This window comes from Bos javanicus, chromosome 12 (assembly GCF_032452875.1).
Source record: "Bos javanicus breed banteng chromosome 12, ARS-OSU_banteng_1.0, whole genome shotgun sequence".
Classification (NCBI taxonomy): Eukaryota; Metazoa; Chordata; class Mammalia; order Artiodactyla; family Bovidae; genus Bos; species Bos javanicus.
In genome coordinates, this window is record NC_083879.1 from 52,168,133 (window position 1) to 52,188,185 (window position 20,053).

The 20,053-nt window shown below is 38.5% G+C and overlaps 1 protein-coding gene across 20 annotated transcripts in view; it reads right to left on the reverse strand.

Moving 5' to 3' along the window:
• Positions 1-2,255: 2,255 nt before the first annotated feature.
• Positions 2,256-20,053, reverse strand: part of MYCBP2 (MYC binding protein 2) — a 266,865-nt gene continuing 249,067 nt past the window's right edge. For 13 of the 20 annotated variants that reach the window (XM_061435145.1, XM_061435153.1, XM_061435149.1 and 10 more), the window contains 12 exons: positions 18,712-18,808; positions 16,740-16,859; positions 14,707-14,808; positions 13,818-13,946; positions 13,319-13,451; positions 11,971-12,074; positions 10,634-10,825; positions 9,722-9,829; positions 8,413-8,622; positions 5,883-5,990; positions 5,070-5,235; positions 2,256-3,093 (listed from right to left, as the gene is read on the reverse strand). In XM_061435145.1, the coding sequence (XP_061291129.1) occupies positions 2,978-3,093; positions 5,070-5,235; positions 5,883-5,990; positions 8,413-8,622; positions 9,722-9,829; positions 10,634-10,825; positions 11,971-12,074; positions 13,319-13,451; positions 13,818-13,946; positions 14,707-14,808; positions 16,740-16,859; positions 18,712-18,808 (1,585 nt within the window). In that variant the 3' untranslated portion in view covers positions 2,256-2,977. Of the gene's footprint in view, positions 3,094-5,069; positions 5,236-5,376; positions 5,607-5,882; positions 5,991-8,412; positions 8,623-9,721; positions 9,830-10,633; positions 10,826-11,970; positions 12,075-13,318; positions 13,452-13,817; positions 13,947-14,706; positions 14,809-16,739; positions 16,860-18,711; positions 18,809-20,053 lie in introns of those variants that run through there. The other 7 variants (XM_061435151.1, XM_061435148.1, XM_061435147.1 and 4 more) reach the window with 2 other exon arrangements.

The window sequence follows — 20,053 nt, forward strand, 5'->3', positions numbered from 1 at the left end:
TTATTCACTTGAGACGGCTCACACCAGTCAAGCCAGTTCCACAGTTTTCCTTCCTTCTTCCTACTTATACAGATCACAGTTCTCAAGTGTCTGTGGCGCCTCCTATCTGTGTGGCATTCTTAAGTTTCACTCCTGTGGCTGATGAGTTGAAGTCAGATGTGTTCACCGAAGCCTCATCACATCTGGTTTTCTGGGGTGAACCCAGGAATTGCTTCTGTCTCTGACCTACTTTGTGATTTCTGGAAACTCTGAAAGCCAGTCCTGAGCCTGTGCCCTCAGAATCCTCCCACAGGCCTGGGTGTGGGACAGGAGTACTGTGGAAGGCAGGGCTGGGAAAGGAGGGAGAGGCAGAGCTTTGCTGAGGTGGAAGCCAGGCTGAGGGGCTGTCTGGGAGCAGTGTCACCGTCCCTTCCTGGTATCTGTTGCCCAGCATCATCAGGGCAGATTGACTCTTGAAGAAAACGGATGTGTTGCCCTGAAGGTTCTGGAATCTTTTTGAATTTAGGGAAAGAGTCCCATCTAGCCCTTTGTCAAAGACAAACTGGGAGGGCTTATTAACATGCGAATGCATTCAGCACCCTTTTCTGTTTCAGGTATCAGGGTTTCTTCCAGAACGATTAATCCAAAGTATTCTGAAAGTTGAAATTGAACGAGTCCTGCCTGCAACCCTTTTGGTTTGACTTGGGACCACCAGAAATGCCCTCAGTAACAACAAATTACTCCCCTCACTTTTGAACACACTGGGCAATTAAACGTGGCTTGCAACTCTGGGGCACTGTCACTAATACAAAGGAAGTCTGCATAATGTCCTTCTCCTGAGGGATTTGAAAGGAAGTATTGTCATTACTTTTTCAGGGATGGTTCAGATGTACCTTATTTAGATGAAAGGGGAATTTTGTACTGTTTCAAAGTTCATTCTGGCTCAGCAAGCCCCTCCCTGCATGAACTGCATCACATCAGTCTTTGTGAGACGCCTGGGTTTGATCCCTGGGTTGTGAAGCTCCCCTGGAGAAGGGAAGGCCTACCCACTCCAGTATTCTGGCCTGGAGAAGTCCATGGTCTGTACAGTCCCTGGGGTCGCAGAGTCAGACAGGACTGAGCGACTCTTACTTTCAGTTTTTGTGATCTTTAGTTTGTTTTTTTTTTTTTTTGCAGTAAGGTTTTCAACACCAGGAAAGTTTGACTACTCACACTGTTCTATCACATTCTAGAATTTTCTGTGCACCTACTTTTTTCCTCAGGCCTTTCTCTACATCTCCGCCTTTGAAATGCTATTTGTTTTTCAAGAGGCAGCTTAAAGGGCCTCTTAGCTAACCCCACTCCCAACAACAAAAATAACAAAAACAAAATACCACCACCAACAATCTTTCCCAAACCCTGAAGCATTTGTCTTGGAAATTTTTATGTGATTTATTACAAGATTCTCTGATTAGTTATCTGTGCTCAGACTTGATCTTTTCTTTATATTTTAAGTTCCCTCAAAGCAAAGATTATTTAAAATTTCTCATGAATGTTTAACAAATGGCATTAAAATAATGGATGCTGATAAATTATATATTTTCAACAGCGGGAATTTAGAACAAAACTGATCAAAACTTTTGTTGGTCTCATAAAATAAATATAATCTGATTTAACTGTAAAAAATGATCTACCAAAACACACAGTCTGTAATAAAGAAAGACTAGTGATTTTGTTGGTCATGTTAAAAAAGTTCAAAAAGATACTGGTTAAGAAAGTGGGGGGGGGGTTGGTCAATTTCCTAAATGTTTTCTTCTATCTCTGGCATATGTCCATTTATATCTATTTATCTATCCATCCATCTCTCCCTCCAGTGTTAAGATTCCAGCACTGTACTTCATTACTACTCTTTATTTTCCCTAAAAGTTATGAAAGTTATGATTTGTGCTATGTTAGTAAATTCCTTTCCAAGGAAAACTGGATAGAGGTTTTAGACCTTAGGTATTTAGACTGTCTTGGCACCCCACTCCAGTACTCTTGCCTGGAAAATACCATGGACGGAGGAGCCTGGTAGGCTGCAGTCCATGGGGTCGCTGAGTCCGACGCGACTGAGCAACTTCACTTTCACTTTTCACTTTCATGCATTGGAGAAGGAAATGGCAACCCACTCCAGTGTTCTTGCCTTGAGAATCCCAGGGAGGGGGGAGCCTGGTGGGCTGCCGTCTATGGGGTCGCACAGAGTCGGACACGACTGAAGTGACTTACAGTTACAGTTCCCAAGTCAACTCTATACACACTTGTTAGACTTTATCACTGTATAAAAATGTACAGTGGTTTATTGACATGTACATTCCAATATGTTTACAGCTGCGAGATAATGAGGCACACTCAGTATTGCACTTCATTAAAATTTCAGGCTCAAACTTAACCTAGAAGTTTAAATGAAACTGCATTTGTAAATTTAGTAATTCTTATACAGGACAAACATTGATATCTTTATATACAGTGATACTTATTACATTTATATGCCATCCTAACACAATTTTTTTTTTTAAATAACAGTCTAGGAAATAAAACAGAATATTCCTCTTTTTATCCCCACCCGTGATGCAATTGTACAGGATTACAAAAAAGGCAGTATACAATAAACAATGATTATTTTTCTTTTTTTTGCTTGAAAGCCAGTATCATTCTTAGTCCACGGGCATGGCAATTCTTTGATATCAATTATCTATAAATGTCCAATGCTTCACAGGCCAGTGACGATAATGGCCACATGCAAACACCTCACAAGTTTGATGTCTTGGTTCAAAAAGAAGATAAACTGAAACAATGGGGAAACTTTCCATAGCAAGAATTATGTACATGGTATTTGGCATCCGTCTTGCACTGTGAATGGTTCATTTTTATGGATGTAAAAATGGTCCCGTCCTTATCCTGAGCAGAGTTTAAACTTCACCACATCCGCTTGGGAGATGAAGGCAACTTCTCTCTCTGTAGACAAAGGAATCTGAGTGTTCTAAAAAGTGTGAGCATTTCTGCACACTCCACAACCCAGAGCAAACTCTTCTCCAGTGGGAGGATGAACAACATGGAGAGGACATTCGGTTCCTTCTAACTGTTTGCCTTTGGGACCTGTATACATTATGAAGGAGGCAAAAGAATATAATTAAAACACACACAAATCTAATGTGATGGTAAAAAAAAAATTAAAATCAAAATGAAAGTAAAAACACCTGCAGAGGTTTGTGTGCATACTGTTGAGGCGCTGTCTAATATAGCAATCTACTCAGTTCTCTAAGAGCCACAGAGGCAGAAAATACCCCATTTTACTGATAAGGAAACGGTGGCAAATTAACGTAACTTTTCTGACTCCTAGGCCCTCATCAATACCTAACTCACAAGTGCTGTGAAGAGTAAGTACCCTAGTACCAACAAGGCAGTCAATAAATTTTCTAGAGAGGAATGGACAGACAGAGGGATTCTCTTCTTCAACTTCTTAATCTGGACTCTTGTCCTTATCCATACAACACCGTCCCCTTTTCACACCCTTCTTTCGCTGACCTTAGCTCAACACTCCCCCTCCTGCTTATCATGACCATTATACTCAACACTCTAGTCTCACATTATTCTCATCCTGCTTCTTTCAAAGTCATAAAGTACTTCTACTGTATTAAAAAAAAAAAGAAGTTTTTAGAGGGAGAACAGTTACAATCTTTATTTGACACAAGCAAACAGCAGAGTAGCCATACTAAAAAAAACCCAAACAAACCCTACTCATCTTATTATCTTTGTTTTGGAATAGATAATATATTTCACATGGTTTAAAAATAAAAATACTTAAAAAATTACACGCAAAAAGAAGTCACTTTTGCCCCATTTTCAGCCAATTTTTCCTATTTCCCGCAATAATCAATCTTATTAGTTTATGAATTTTTCCAGTGCTTTTTAAATGCAAATAGAATATACCTTTCCATTTCCCTCCTTCTTACAAAAGGCAGCATCCTATGCACATTGCTCTGACTTTTCATTTAATAGCATCTCCGACAGATCTTTTCATTGTAGTACATAGAAACTCCATCCTCAATCCCTTTCATTTTTTAATAGAGCACAGTAACTAGCATTTAACCAGCCTCTTATGGGATACCTGCATTGTTTACAGATTTGTATTATTATGAACAAGGATGTGATGAATAACCCTGTATATCTGCTCTTCAGTAGTTTTCTCACATATGTAGGTGTATCCCCAGAAGTGGGATCACTGAAGGGTAGATAAATTTGCAACTTTCAAAGGGACCTCAGGGTTCTGCCATTTGCATGCTGGTAAGCAATGGATGCAAGTGTGTGTCTCCTTCCCCAGCTTTAACAACACTATATACTGGTGTATGTGGTGTGTGCGTGTTTGTGTGCATTTTGACTAGGTTTAGATCTGTCTCCTCTATGTTCACATTTTATCTCCCCTTCCACTGCTCTCACTTCTGTTCAGCCTGATATTCCACCTTACTGTGATCACTAGCCTCCCGACCTCTTCTGACTTTTTCAGTCTCCTTTTGGTTTCACATTCATTTTCTCTCAGCCTGACCTCCAAAGACCATCATTTCCCCTGTATTCTCAGTGGCTTCTTTAATTCCCTTGGCTCTCTGATGCTCACTCACTATGCTGCCGATTCCCAGCCATTCTAGATTAAATCACTTGTCCACTTTATGGTGCTGATTCCAGACTTCATTTAAAAACAAAAAAAAATTCATAGCTGCTCACAATAAAGGCAGATGTGTGACTCCCCGCCCCCCCCACCAAAATCCTTTTAAATGGTTCTATTATCAATTAATAATTTCAAACCTCTCACAGCACTTTAGTACTGAGCAGCAATCCTTCTACTAATCCTTAGCTGACTTCCTTCTCAGTCCCCACGCTCTGAGCCCCTCGCTCCTGATGGTCATCTTTCTACTTCACTCAGAAAGCCGGAAGCTTACAAGGGCTGAGGAATCCCTTTGTTTAGGACAGTTTGAACTGGATTTCTACCACTTGAAACAAAGTGTTCTTGTGGGATCATGAAATAAAACTAGACACCATGTACATCATAATTGTATTTATAAATATTGAAAGCATACCTGCAGGACAGTGTGGAAGTTCTTCCTTAGGAATGCTAGTCATTCTCTGAAAATCATCATGACAAGCATTACAAAAATGTGTTGTTCCGAAACAGAAAAAGACAGCTACTGAGCAGCAGTAGCGACACTTATACTCCAAAAAGTCTGTGCCATGTTTTGGACACATCTACAGAGAAAGAAAATAAATACAAGACTATGGTGAGTCTATTTCAACTATACTTAATATAATCATATACATAGCTCAGTAATTCATGCTTTGAGAGTATACATAGCTCTCAAAACTAATTGAAAACTTGATGATACATACATTAAAACACTGAATAAATGTGTGGCTTGGCCCAAAAGGTTTGGACGAAGTCCCAAGTTTAAATCCCAGCTCCATAATAAACAACTTATTTAATAAGCTATCCATATAATTTCTCTGTGAATGCTTCTTGGTCAACAAAATTGAAAACTTATTAATATTTCTTTTATCTCTCATTCTCAGAGATGTACTGTTAAGATTTCATTGAAATGGAGAAAATCCTAAAAGTGTGCCTGCAGGTTTAAGAAAACGAAATAAGTAAAATTTATTACTTGTTGATACATGGTGATTATTTTATGGGACACAAAATTATAAAATGCAAATACCAACAGCATCCAAAAGAGATAGTATATACAAGATGATCTGGAAAATTATACTCTGCCCTATAAATCGCAGAAAATACTGGGGAAGAAGTCTATTATACCATCCCCATGATATTATACTAGTAGTCTAAAAAAACAGATGTTTAACATTTCTAAACTGTTCCTTCTAATAAAATGTTCTCCCACCTGAGCCCTGGACACATCAGAACAGGCACCACAAATGAGTTCTCTAGGATCATAATCATCCCCTTGTCCAGCCTCAGCATCGCAGCGAGCTTCACCACCAAAATATGCCTAAGGAGGGAAGAGACTTAGATTACAGCAGCAAACAGAGAACTCTGCCATGGGAGGTTCAGTGTGGCTGCAGTGGAAGTGAAATCGAGAGGCCTCTGGAAATATTATTGTCTGTTAGACATTCCCTTGCAATGCCAAGTGGAATGTATACAGGATGCCGCTGTAAGAAACAGATCAGGACAAGAAATATGGTTTCTGCAATTCTGGAATGGATTCATGCTTACAGTAGGAAGTTCAAAGACTGAACTGTGATAGCAAAATAACAAAAGAATGGATAGTATTCCAAATAAATATCAAGAACAGGATATTAAGTAGTAAAGAGAAACTATGCTTTTCCAAGGCAAAGTTGGAATAGTTTTTCCTTTTTGACATATTAAATACCATATTCCCATCTACTCCTCTAAAAATATGCCTAAAATAAATATTAGATATTCCATTCAGAACACTGCTCATACTCACAGAGCTACACTGTATGCAGGAACTCAACAGTATCTAATACAGATACTTGAATATATGAAATTACCACAATGGGTAATTTATCTGTATTTGCTTTGGGCACAAAATAAATTCAACAAATTATAATTGGGGCATTCTGCATATATAACATGTCTCATAGCCAAAGAAACTGTATCCATAATTTTGTATAAATGAGTCAATAGAAAGTTATTATCTGTACTAGAAAACAGGTCGAAAGACAAGGCTTCATTGATACAGAGGTTATAAATGGTCGTGCACTGGCTAAATCAGGCCTCAGAAGTATTTCATTTGTCCTGGGGGCCTATTCCAGTTGTTTCACTTTTCGAGATTCCTGGCTCGGCTTCCTAAGGCATTTGACTCTCATCTGTATGGTAGTACAATATTCATTTATGAGATCCAGTACATTAAACACAGAGAAATAACATTTTATTCTTTGTAATAATTCAAGGTTCACAAATAAATGGTACACACTGGTCTTTCCTCGAGTGTGGATATTTGTTTGCCTTCCTGGCTTTCGTCTATTTAGCCTGCCATTCATTATCTGTATTTTCTTTTCCTTATGTTGAGAGACTATCTTTCATATATTGATTTCTTCCTTCCTTCATTCATTCTCCAATTAATGGTGTCTAATAAGCACCAACTACTGGAGGTAGAGAAATTTTAAAAAGTTGTCTTCATCCTCATGGAACTTACCAAGTGGGACAGAGAGACATGTGAACATCACTGTGATGCAGAATAAGAAGGGTTAAGATAGATGTATTCAAGACATCAGAATGGCGTGGTGGCACTGAGGGGGCGGGGCACACTACAGAGAAGCCTGAGCCAAATCCAGAAGTGTGATCAGACAGATTTGATCACGTATCAGGGCGTGTGTGGATGGGTGGGTCACAGGTGAGAGTAAGATGCAGAGAAGGAGGCAGAGAAGAGCATTCCAGGGAGAGAAAGGCCTACAGGACGGCATGCAGGTGCCAGTGAGTGAGCACACGTGGCCCAGTTTGGGGAATTGCAAGTTGTTCTGTAATCTGCTGCATGGGGCACAAATGGAAGTATGTCGGGAGATGAGACTTGGAGAGCTGCTGTGTGTGGCGGGGGCGGGCTACAGGGTTGTAAGCAGAACAGCGACACGGTCAGATTCAACACCGACCAGTGGAATTCTAAGTGTGGAGCATGGAGTGGAGGGGTTAGGGGCTCCACACAATGAGCCCAGAGAGAAGGTTCCTCCTATAATTACCAAAGGAAATGATTCAGGTTGCTGAAGATGTAGGAAAAAGGAAAAAAGCTCAGAAGAGATTGAGAGGCAGAACCAACTTTGTTAATACAGACTGGAGATTGAGACAGTCAGAAGTATCTGTGAGAAATCTAAATGTCTGGTAGACAATTGGATATTTATATCTAAATCTCAAAAATTCTGGAGGGTCAGAACAATACAGGTAGGCAAAGGCATGGGTCTGCAGGTCACCGAAGGCACAGAGGTGTTACTGGGCTAGAATGGATGGCTGGGGAAACAATATGTAAGAGTAGGTGAATAAAAAGAAACTCTATGAGGGAATTAAAGAGCAGTGACCAGAAAGGCAGGAAGATACCAGGAAAAGTCTTGTTCTGGAAACTGAGGAGGCAAGGATTTTTAGAAGGGAAAGGTCAAAAGAGTTAATCAAGCAAGAGAAGTTTATTTAAGAAGTAACTGGATTCAACAAACAATACTGATGGGAAAGAGATTATGCAGAGAAATATTTCGTGTTCTGGAAACAATTTGTATATATATTTTTAAAAAAGCCCAAAACAAACTAAGAAAATAAATTCTACTTGAAGCAGAGCACCAAACGTTTTCATTTTTAACTTCAGACTGAAGGTATGAGAATAATTAGATGTCATTTGACAATTCAATTTCTTAATCTCATAGGTAATCTCTAGTTCTTAAAAACTGGTCATATGATTAACAGCATACCTTTCTGCATTTGTAACAGACATAATATGCATATCTATTCATGGCATAGCCAGCGGGGTCGTTGTAAAATCTCACACCAGGAGTTGTGATAGCTTCGCTCTTATGCAGACCCTCGTATTCCAGTCTCATCAGGGCTTTTCTTCTGACATCCTCATAGAGCTCTTTTATTGGATCAAGCAGGTCTTTTAACACTATATGATTTATCTTGTTCTGAAATTAAAAAAAAAAAGAACATTCTCTACCCAAAAGAATCGTTTATTTATTAATTCAAGAAACAGTGTTCATCTAAGTGCCAAGCACGGTGCTAGGAGATAATGAAAACATTTCCTAAATAAAATATCATTGAAAAATAATCCTGGACAGTCCTCACAAGCCTGTATTTTCCCAAGAGCAGCGAAAGTGGGGCACAAACATGAAAATTCCACTGCAGCAGCTTCGTATTTCCGAGCATGAAATTTATCTCCTGCGGCCTTAGCTGTTCCTGGAATGAAAGGTTACCCTGCTGCCACAAATGTGTGTGTGTGTGTGTTTTGGTTCCTTGGGGGTAGGGGAGGTTACATAATAGAAATGAACAAATAGTATTTCTCTATTATTTTCCTGTATCATTTCCTAAACGTGACTTTTCTCTGAAGCACCAAACGAAAAGGGAGAGAAAATACTACCGTCTTTTTGAACGTGGCTCAGTCTTACCAATGGCTGTGCTGAGTCCATGTTACACACTACACACCCTGTGCAAGCACACCCGTGAACAAGCTTCTGTGTTAAGCACTGTTAGCCTGCCAAAATAACTGCTACTCTGGTCACTACCTTTGCAGAGATGTGTCACAATGTGGAGAATTTTCTCCTTGTTTTCCCTGCGCTCTAAGGAATCTGTCCTAATGGCACTTCAAGCCCAGGTTTTACTCTCTTATGGCAGCTGTGAGCACCTACTGGCACCACAGGCTCATTCTTCTTTTGGGTAGTCATGCACTCTTCTGTCATGTGGTCTGAACCCTGAGGGGTCTGAAAGCAGTGATGTGTGCCCTTCGATGCACGACAATGTCTACATCAATTTCCTGATGTAATAGTTTAACTTAATTAGCTTTTCAGGGACAATTAATATCTTGAAATGTATTATAATAGATACAGATCTTATTATATTCTTAGGTACTACCTGTGTGAACACAGTAGAAACTGAAGGGGGCTGTTGAGACACAGCAGACTGGGAAGGTCACCTAGAGATGCTGCCACATGTTTATTTTGAAAGACAAAAGATGAAGACAGAGATGAACATAAATAGGAAGTAGGTAATTTCTGATGCTTTCCATACCTTGCAAATGGGACAAGATATAAATCCAAACGTTATCCTTGGACCAAGCCATCTGTTTTCCAAAACTCGTCGACAGCACTGTAAGTGGAATACATGACTGCAGTCCAGCTTAAAGGAAAAAAGGAGAAGGGATATAACCACATGTAATAACCATAATTACGAATAACTGACAGATGATTCAGTGTAGGCTGCTACTTAGAGCAGGTAAGAGAAAAATCTAGAAATTTAGTAGAATGAAATTCCAGCCTTCTGTTATTCATGGGACATTACGAACAAGATCTTCAGCTTCTCCCAATTTTCATTATTTATGTATCAATATCACCTTATAGACAGTAAGCTGGGTTAGGGAGAAATGAGAAATATTCAGTTTTGTACCTCTTAGGAAGAAGAAGAAACTATTGATTAAAAAATTTAAGATTTGTTTTTGAGAATACTCATTGTCTTAGAGTCACAAGAACTGAACATATAAACAAACAACCAGTAAATGTTAATGAAAATCTTACTGAGCAAATTGTAACTTCCATAATATTACTAGTATATTACAGATGTATGTATATACATTATATATAGAGGTATGTATTATTATGCACGGATCAATTACATAATGCTGTAAAATGCCATGCTGAATTTTGGAAATTAAGAAGAGAGAAGCTATTGAATAATTATTTTTTTTCTCCCTTATGAACACTTTAGACATTCACTTGACTATACAGGCTCATACAAACCACAGATAAAAGCTCAGTGTACAACATGGACACAGAACAAAAAGAGCATTTGCTCTTTAAGAAACTGGTAGACATTAGTGGGACAGTTTCACCCAATTATAAGAGAGTCAATCACTTCTTTACTTGATGAGTATATTTATATTTCTTACTGAAAAATCTAGACACTTAATGCTTTACAAGCACAGACAACCTGAATGGCTGGTGCGGCCGAGAGTGCTTCCGTGAAACAGATCATGCACATGTCATCGGCGTCCTGCTTCAGGGTGGTGGCATTTTTATCACAGCCGTGTAGACAGGGCAGACAGTGCTCTTCGTTTTTAACACCTCCACATGGATGGCCACAAGGGTGGGTCTTGCTACAGGCTATCTTAGCATACTCCTGTTAAAGGTGAATTATAATATGGCACAGAAAATATATTAAAAAAAAGGCAAACAGCCTGGTAAATTATATCCAATATGTTAATTTCCTAAGATACTTTCCCAGAGGAAATAGATATAAGGTTAAATAACCACAAAGTAGTTATTTTTATTCTCTGCTTGAATATAACTTAGGATTAACAAAGTTTATTTTTCTTTTAATGTGATTAAAAAAAATTTTACTCCATATAAAGGGAAAGCTGATTAAAAACTGAACTGCAAGTTTAGTCTATTTGTTATCATGCATAGCCAGGAAGTTAAAAAAACAATTCCTGACAATTATCCAATCACCAACTGTGTGCATGTTAAGTCACTCAGTCATGTCTGACTCTTTGCGACCCCATGGACTATAGCCCGCCAAGCTCCTCTGTCCATGAGATTTCCCAGTCAAGAATACTGGAGTGGTTTGCCAACCAACTACCCTTCATTAAAATGGGGATTACAAAAAATACAGGCATCTTTCATTATCCGGACTTTATCCAAATTCTTGTTAACTAAAGTGAATAATCAAAGTATTTAGATAGCATGGGACATATATAGATGTTTAGGCTTAAACAAATTCAAGGAAACAAATAAAATGTGTAATGCAGCCCATAGATCTATGGCACCCCACTCCAGTACTCTTGCCTGGAAAATCCCATGGACGGAGGAGCCTGGTGGGCTGCAGTCCATGGGGTCGCTAAGAGTCGGACACGACTGAGCGACTTCACTTTCACTTTCCTGCATTGGAGAAGGAAATGGCAACCCACTCCAGTGTTCTTGCCTGGAGAATCCCAGGGACAGGGGAGCCTGGTGGGCTGCCGTCTACAGGGTCACACAGAGTCGGACACGACTGAAGCGACTCAGCAGCAGCAGCACAGAAGAAAATTTTAAATATATACAATGGTATCAGCTGGGAAACATAAAAGAGATTGCTTTGGGTTTGAGGGCTTTAACTGATCATTCTCCAGCTTTGGTAACACACCCAACTCTTGACATGGGTAATATGCTAATTTAGAAAACAAAAGTGATTCCGAGCTCCAACTCCCACTTATACCAAGTGAAGGTGTCATGAGGGAACACGTAAGGAAGCTCCTCCTCACTGTGATGGCCTGACGCCACACACACCTGGCAGTCTGCATCGGAGCAAACACTGCCAACAGCAGACAACTCCGTTCCGCTCCTGGAGCCACAGAAACGGCATGCCTCCGAGCTACTTGTGGTGGGTTTTCCTAGGTGCAAGCAGAAAAGAAAAATCCTCCTTAAGCATATGTTTTCTACATATTTTACTATAACTAGTTGAAAGAAAAAAAAAAAGCAAACCAGGAATGTATCACTTGCTATCATTGAGAAATCAGCCTGGCAGTTTTGTAGCCGAATGGTTGTAAGCTGCCCTAATTACAAAGCAAATAATCACACACACACAAAAGGATAAGAAACTGAAGAGCTATCTGAAGCCAAATAAATTATTAACTGATTTATTTATACTTTACCACAGAAATAGACTAGTCAAGACAGCAGGTCGAGCAGCTATGGTCAGATCCCTCATTATAAGACCACAATATCAGACAAAATATAACAACAAAAATTACATAAAAATACTTGGAAGAAAGAGAAATCATTCACGTACCTTTCCCAGCAACAATATTACAAGATATAGAGAAAAACTATTACCAGAGGATATGAAATGTGAATAACAGAAAAATTCCCAGAGAACTTAAGGTAACAGAGCAATTTGAAAGGAATTTAAATCTATTTGAAATAGCTGAAGAAGGAACAGAATCCATAAGAGAACAAAAGGAAAGAAAACAAGATTTGAAAAATACAGACCAAGCTCATTATAAAACATAAATATTGTATAAAAATCTAAATACAATAACTGAATTTAGCAATATTTATAGAAAATATATTTTTAAATGAACAGTTTATATCATAATTACAAGGATGGTTCAAACACTAGAACAGTTACTAATGTAATATATATTATATGGAGGAATAATAGGTGGAAAAAAACCAGCAGTGAGAGAAAAAAAGACTATGCTCTTGGAGCATGAAAAGTTATTCATATTTAAATTTGTCAGATTTATGCCTAACACCAAAATTAGAAATTTGTGTCAGTCAGAAAAACAGCAGACTAAAGAGGTGCTGAAAATCGGGAATTTCTAAGATTCAATGTACCTTTAAGCTGAGAATACTCCAGAAAAAAATCAAAAGATGAAAAAAGTTAAAAAAAATCAAAATGAAAAATTCATGTTTCAGATAAAATGACTTGCTCAAGGTCGCACAGCTAGTTTATAATATAGAACACTGATATAAAAATATAGATGGTGATCAATGCTGTCATAATCACTTATCAGGAAACACTCAAAATTATTCACATTAAATGATTAAATTAAACCAACATCTAGTTGAACCATAATCAGTAGGGATGGTTCACTCTACTTGCTAGGCATGATTCAGTCCTAAATCTGTTTACCTGTATGTTCTCGGAATTCCACCATTGCCTTCATTGTTTTAGAATCTGCTAATGCCATCAACCAGAACAGTTTGGTTCTGCCACAACCTTCATGAAGGTCAACCTTTATAGCTTCTTCTTCTTCCTTGAAGACCTATAGTATCATTAAAAAAAAGAGGGAAATAAATTTATCACTCTCAAAGAAGATGTATAAAATTTAATTATGCAATAATGAATAATTTATTAGGCACTCTAAGAAACTTTAGGTATTTCTAGTCTTCTCGTTAACCTTCACAACCACCTCATTTTTTATAAATGTGGAAACCAAGTCTCAGAGATTAAACGACATTCTTGATTGACACAGTTGGTAAATGAGACAGCTGGGAATTCCACCAAGGTCTTTGATTCCAAGGTCCATTTTTCTTCCCCATGACACCAATTCTCTTTCCCACTTTTATTTCTCACTGAATATATTTTATGTTCCAGACACTGTTATGCATGTAAATGCAGAAATCGTCACCTGTCTTTGATGAGTTTTGGTTCGCCGATGAAGATGAAGGAATCTGTCACAGTCAGTACATAGGTTTCCACATACATTGCACAAAATGATTGCTGCAGTTTCACCGTCATCATGGTTATCACACATTGGCTAGAAAAGGACATTTCCATATGTTACAGCAGATTAACCAGAAAGGCTTAAATACTCATACACCCTGAATATGATTTATTTACAACAGGATCAGATTGTTACTCTGAACTCTAATAAGAATTTAGAATTTGAATGTTAAACAGAATTATGGCAAATGGACTTAACTATAAAAAATCCCCAAATCCATGATTAATGGGCTACGTATGTTCAGTGATGTACAAAATAATCATTATACTTTTTTTTAGAGACTTAAGAAAATTTCTCCTGTTACATTCAAACATTCTGTATGCTAAATGAATAAATAATGCATTTTTGACACATGAATGTTAAGGAAATGTTTAAAGGGCCTATATAAAGTTTTTCCTTCTGGGGAAGCAAGGGATACTTCACAAACTCTAAGTACATTTGTGAATAAATTGCATCTCATGTTGCTCTCTTACTGCTTTATTTCCTTCATCTCATAAGACATTTTAGTACAAAATCTAGATACAGAATCAGAGTCTGGCTAAAACCAACTTTTGATAAGATGCAAACATGACTCAGAGAAGAAAGGAGAAGTTTTCTCAACATAATTAAATCCCCTGATATACCATGAAGAGGAAACCCCAACTGCAGAGACTTGTGAGATGAACTTGGGCCATGTGATGCAATTTTTCAAGAGTTCCACTAATTGTGCATTTTGACACGTGGAGTAAAGCTAGGCTAAAGCTTAGTATAAAGAAAAACAAGCTAGATTTGTATAAAGTAACTCTGATCTTACCATTTGTTTCTGCTGTCCATCCTTTCCCATCCATCTCCCTGAGGAGAGGCGGTCGACATGGTCCTGGTCGAGAACACACAGCGAGGCCAGAGCAAGCCAGAGCTGGTGAAAGGAAACGCGGTTATACCACCGACTTAGAGGACACGGACTGCCACAGCTAAGCAATGTTAGCTGGACGTGAGGTCCCCAGAGGTACTCGGGTCTTCCTGATGTGGCAGCAGGCACACACGCCCACCACTGTGTGTGCCAGGTTCACAGTAGGAACGCAAACATACTGAATAAACGACTTGCTCAGATGAACCACTCTGTTGTCTTTCTGACATATAAAATTACCCCTTAATATTCTAATGTGTAAACAGTGTATCAATACATAAATTTATATACTTAAATATACCAGTGTCTCCTATAAATTTTTCCATGTAGTGGCAATGAATTCCAAGGAAGGTGGGAGAAAGGGCTGTTGAATTTTTCAGTCCCATAAGAAGTGGGGTAGTAAGGGATTCTCAGAAATCTCTGTACGCACCTAACAGCCTAGTGCCAGGCTTGATACACTTTGTCAGGAATAAGTCAACATCTTACAAGGTTTAGAAGACTGTCCTCAAATATAATTTAGAATTTTCTGAGGCTTAAAGTGTAAGTTTTATTTTTATATAGAATATTACTTCACTACTGAAAAATAGAAAATGACTCAAATGTTTCAACGCTGAGAAGTGCAAATGAGTGTCACTGGATATGGAGTAAAGAGAGAAGAAAAGCAGGGAAAGAAAAACCAGAAGAAAAGTGTGCAATGAGAAAGGTGAGAGCAAACATCAGAACCTATGCAGCCTATGTGTTGGGAAAAGGTCCCAGAGTCACACTCACTGGCAACGTGGCATCAACTGGCTTTTTCTGCCCAAGGGAAAAACAATGTATCTTATTTTTCAGACTTCTGAGGATTAGCTTAGGCATTTTCTACCAGTTTTTACTTCTTCCTAATGCTGTCACATTACCCTGCTTCAAGGAAATGTCAAATTTCGTTTGGAAGTGTATGGAACATGATACTAGGTAGGTTAAAATCTACAGTAGATCTCTCATTTGAAGGATGCAATCTCACTTCCTAAGAGACTCTGCCCCACTGTGCCCTGCGCACACTTTCTGTTTTTTAAAAGTAAGGCCTACACATTCAGTAAGTAGGCCATACGGCTCTATTTTAGGACAACTGAGTTATTACGGAAGAAGCAGGTAGGGGTCTTGTCTTTAAAGGATCTCAGTCTATCACAGTGTCACACTGATACTAAAGTTATCAGGAAATATCATTAGAAACATAGTACACTGACATATAGGTAATACAAAACCAGTATATCCTTTACAAAATCCTTGAATAAATAGTGAATGAAAGTCGCTCAGTTGTGTCCAACTCTTTGCGACCCCATGGACTATACAGTCTATGGAATTCTCCAGGCCAGAATACTGGAGTGGGTAGCCTTTCCCTTCGCCAGGGATCTTCCCAACCCAGGGATTGAACCCAGGTCTCCCATATTGCAGGCAGATTCTTTACCAAGTGGAGCTATGAGGGATGTATATCCTTAGCTCCCTTAAAAATAACAAAAACAAATGACAAAGAACACCTAACAGTGAATATCAAAAATTACTATACTTAGCTTGTAATACAAAAAAACCCTTCATACTTTTTCAATAAATACAATATTTGATATGAAAAAAAAAGTGAAGCAGGTGGGGAAGGGATGGATTGGGAACTTGAGATTAGTAGATCCCAACTATTATACAGAGAACTGGTAGCAGCAAAGTCCTACTGTATAGTACAGGGAACTATATTCAATGTCCTGGGATAAACCGTAAAGGAAAAAGAGTATGAAAAAGAATATATTTATATGTGAATCGGAGTAGAAATTAACACATTATAAATCAACTCTATTCAATAAAGTAAATTTTTTTAAAAAGTAAATTAAGCTGACTTATTGATTTAAATTTGTTTAAACCTATAAGGAAAAAGAACAGGCAACAACAATACAGACCAAATCAAGGAAACCTACCCTAGTTGTTGCAATACACCTCACTGGAGATCTGAATTCCTCCTCCATCTTGGTCAGGGCAATGATGGTTTCCGCAATGGCATTTTTTGTCACTCTTGACCACGCTTCTGACAAATGACCCTAATGACCAGGACAGAATAATGTGATAAGCAACCAGACAGGTAGAATCAAAGCAGAAAATTCTATTCTTTTAACATCCCTCACCAAACAGGAAACTTTGCTAGTAGAATTTTAGATCAAAGGACATACTTTAAAAATCCTTCACAACCATATTATAAACTCAACCTCTTATTACTATTTAGATGATTCAAAAGAAAAGTATGTAAAAATTTAGGTTCCCAAGATGGGGAAACAGTGGAAACAGTGTCAGACTATCTTTTTGGGCTCCAAAATCATTGAAGATGGTGATTACAGCCATGAAATTAAAAGATGCTTACTCCTTGAAAGGAAAGTTATGACCAACCTAGATAGCATATTCAAAAGCAGAGACATTACTTTGCCAACAAAGGTTTGTCTAGTCAAGGCTATGGTTTTTCCTGTGGTCATGTATGGATGTGAGAGTAGGACTGTGAAGAAGGCTGAGTGCTGAAGAATTGATGCTTTTGAAGTGTGGTGTTGGAGAAGACTCTTGAGAGTCCCTTGGACTGCAAGGAGATCCAACCAGTCCATTCTAAAAGAGATCAGTCCTGGGTGTTCATTGGAAGGACTGATGCTGAAGCTGAAACTCCAATACTTTGGCCACCTCATGCGAAGAGTTAACTCACTGGGAAAGATCCTGATGCTGGGAGGGACTGGGGGCAGGAGGAGAAGGGCACGACAGAGGATAAGATGGCTAGATGGCATCACCGACTCAATGGACATGAGTTTGAGTAAACTCCGGGAGGTGGTGATGGACAGGGAGGCCTGGCGTGCTGCAGTTCATGGGTTTGCAAAGAGTTGGACACGACTGAGCGACTGAACTGAACTGAACTTTTTTCCTACAGAATTCAAGGGCATTTCACCTTACATTTAGATAAAAACATAACAAACACTAAGGTGTCTATGACTGAGACATTTTGATCAAGAAACCCTGTTATTTAACATAGAACTCATACATCTAAGCTGATTTGCTTTAGAGGAGTACTACTGGAACCCAAGAGCATAAATGGATTTAAATTACAATTACATTAATTCGCTGACTTGATTTTTACTGAAAACCAACATGTCACTACTATAGAATTTTGGTATTCCCAAACATCCTTCCTACATATGTTCATCCAGTGAACATACTCAAAAAGCCTACTTGAGAACTGAAAACATTCTCCATTTCTCCCACTGAGGAAATGTCCATGCTGCTGGAAATGTGATAGAACTTCATTTTTTTCCAGAACATGCTTACTAATCTCATATCCATGTGCTAGCAGTCGTTAAAGGGACAGCTCCAATTTCAATTTCTCTTCCTCCAAAATGCTTGCCGTTTACTCCACCTCTCAGGATCTACCATCCACAGTGTCCTGCCCTCTTCGGGCTGGACTCCTGGAAGTACAAGAGCCAGGCACCCTGAGAAGTAATTACCTTTCCTCCACACTCCTGGATCTCCCCACAAAAGTAAAACCTGGACAGCAGTACAGGACATTCAGTAAACCATGACAACGGAAGACTGAGAAAGCTTCACACTGAAAAAGGCCCTTTCTTGTCTAGAGTCTTGGACTCAGACTGCTTTGTAGGGTTCAAACAGTATACTTTGTTTTTTAAGCTTTAAGTCTTGGAAGACTTACGGAAATATTTCTCAAGCAAATTAATTGGGAAGCTTGAAATGCACACAGTTTACACAAAAGGAAAAATTTTTACCAACTGAAAAGACAAAGGGTGCAACAGTGAACTTACAAACAGAGCTTGTGAATTAGGCAAAATAACACGAATGTCGTCCTAACAATTCAGTAGAATGATTACGCTACTTGTTTTGTTAATCACGTTTCTACTGGGAACTTACTGCAGCCATATCCTTAACAAGTTTAATGATGATCTCTGAGATCTGGGTAGGAGTGGAGCCCTTCATCCACCAATGACTCTCACCTCGACGGATGTAACTGCAAAGAAAAGTCAGCATTTGTAAACCAATCAGTAGTAGTTACAAATGAATAAGTCAAAAACTTATTTAAAATGATTCAACTGGTTAGGGCATTTTAAAAGAAAATTAATCACAATATTACTCATAATCTATCTCTTCAACTCTAAGAGAGTAGCTATTCTGATTATGTTCCCTTTCAAGTATTTCATTGTTTATTACTATAAATATCAAACATTATTTTTGCATGCATCTTTTAGAACAGTACCATTCAAAATAGATCCACAAACACAAACTATTTGTTACCAGTCCACATAAAGATAAGAGCTTGCACCAGAATGTCAACTACATGGCTAATTTACCACAGTTTAGTTTAGCTCACATTTTTTCCCCTGGCAAGACTATCCAGGTGAAGAAAGTGATACACTTATAACATTCTGGTGCTTAATGTCATAAACTGGCTCTTTCTCTAGCATTATTCCAGATGTCCTTAATCTTCTGCTGTTATACACAATTCTGTATCAAACAGTCCTCTACAATATCTTTGTGTACATGTATGAACATTTTTTGAGAGAAACAGTTCTACAGAAGTAAAACTGGTAGGTCAAAGGATATGCATATTTTAAATAGACTGATGCTATCAAACTGACATCCAAAAAGGTTTTAGCAATTTAGATGTCAGTTACGCGAATGCAAAGATATTTCACTATTGTTTTAATCTACATTTCTCTGACTACCACTGAAGTACCTTTTATTTATTGGCATTGGTAATTTTTTTAACACTTGTAATTATTTTTGGCTGTATTGGGTCTTGGATGCGGCACATGGACTCTGAGATGTGGCACACAGTCTTCTCTGTCATTGTGGCACGTGGGCTCCAGAGCACATGGGTTTGCAGTTGCTGCTCGCAGGCTTAGTAGTTGCCCAGTGGCATGTGGGATCTTAGCTCCCTGACCAGGGACTGAACCCACGTCCTCTGCATTGGAAGGTGGATTCTTAACTACTGCACCACCAGGGAAGTCCTGGCATTTGTTAATTTCTCTTCTCTGAACTGACTATTCTTGTCAGAAATCTGTATTGGTTGTTTTTTCATTGATTTGTAGTCATTCTTCTAATATTATGACTAATAATTCATTGCCTACTAACTGTTAAATATTTTTTTCCAAGTCAGTTGTTTGTATTTTAAAAACAAACAACTTTCACTTTTATGCAGCCAAGCCTCTGAGTCTTTTCCCGTTACTTCAGGTTCTGTGTTTTAAGGACGTCT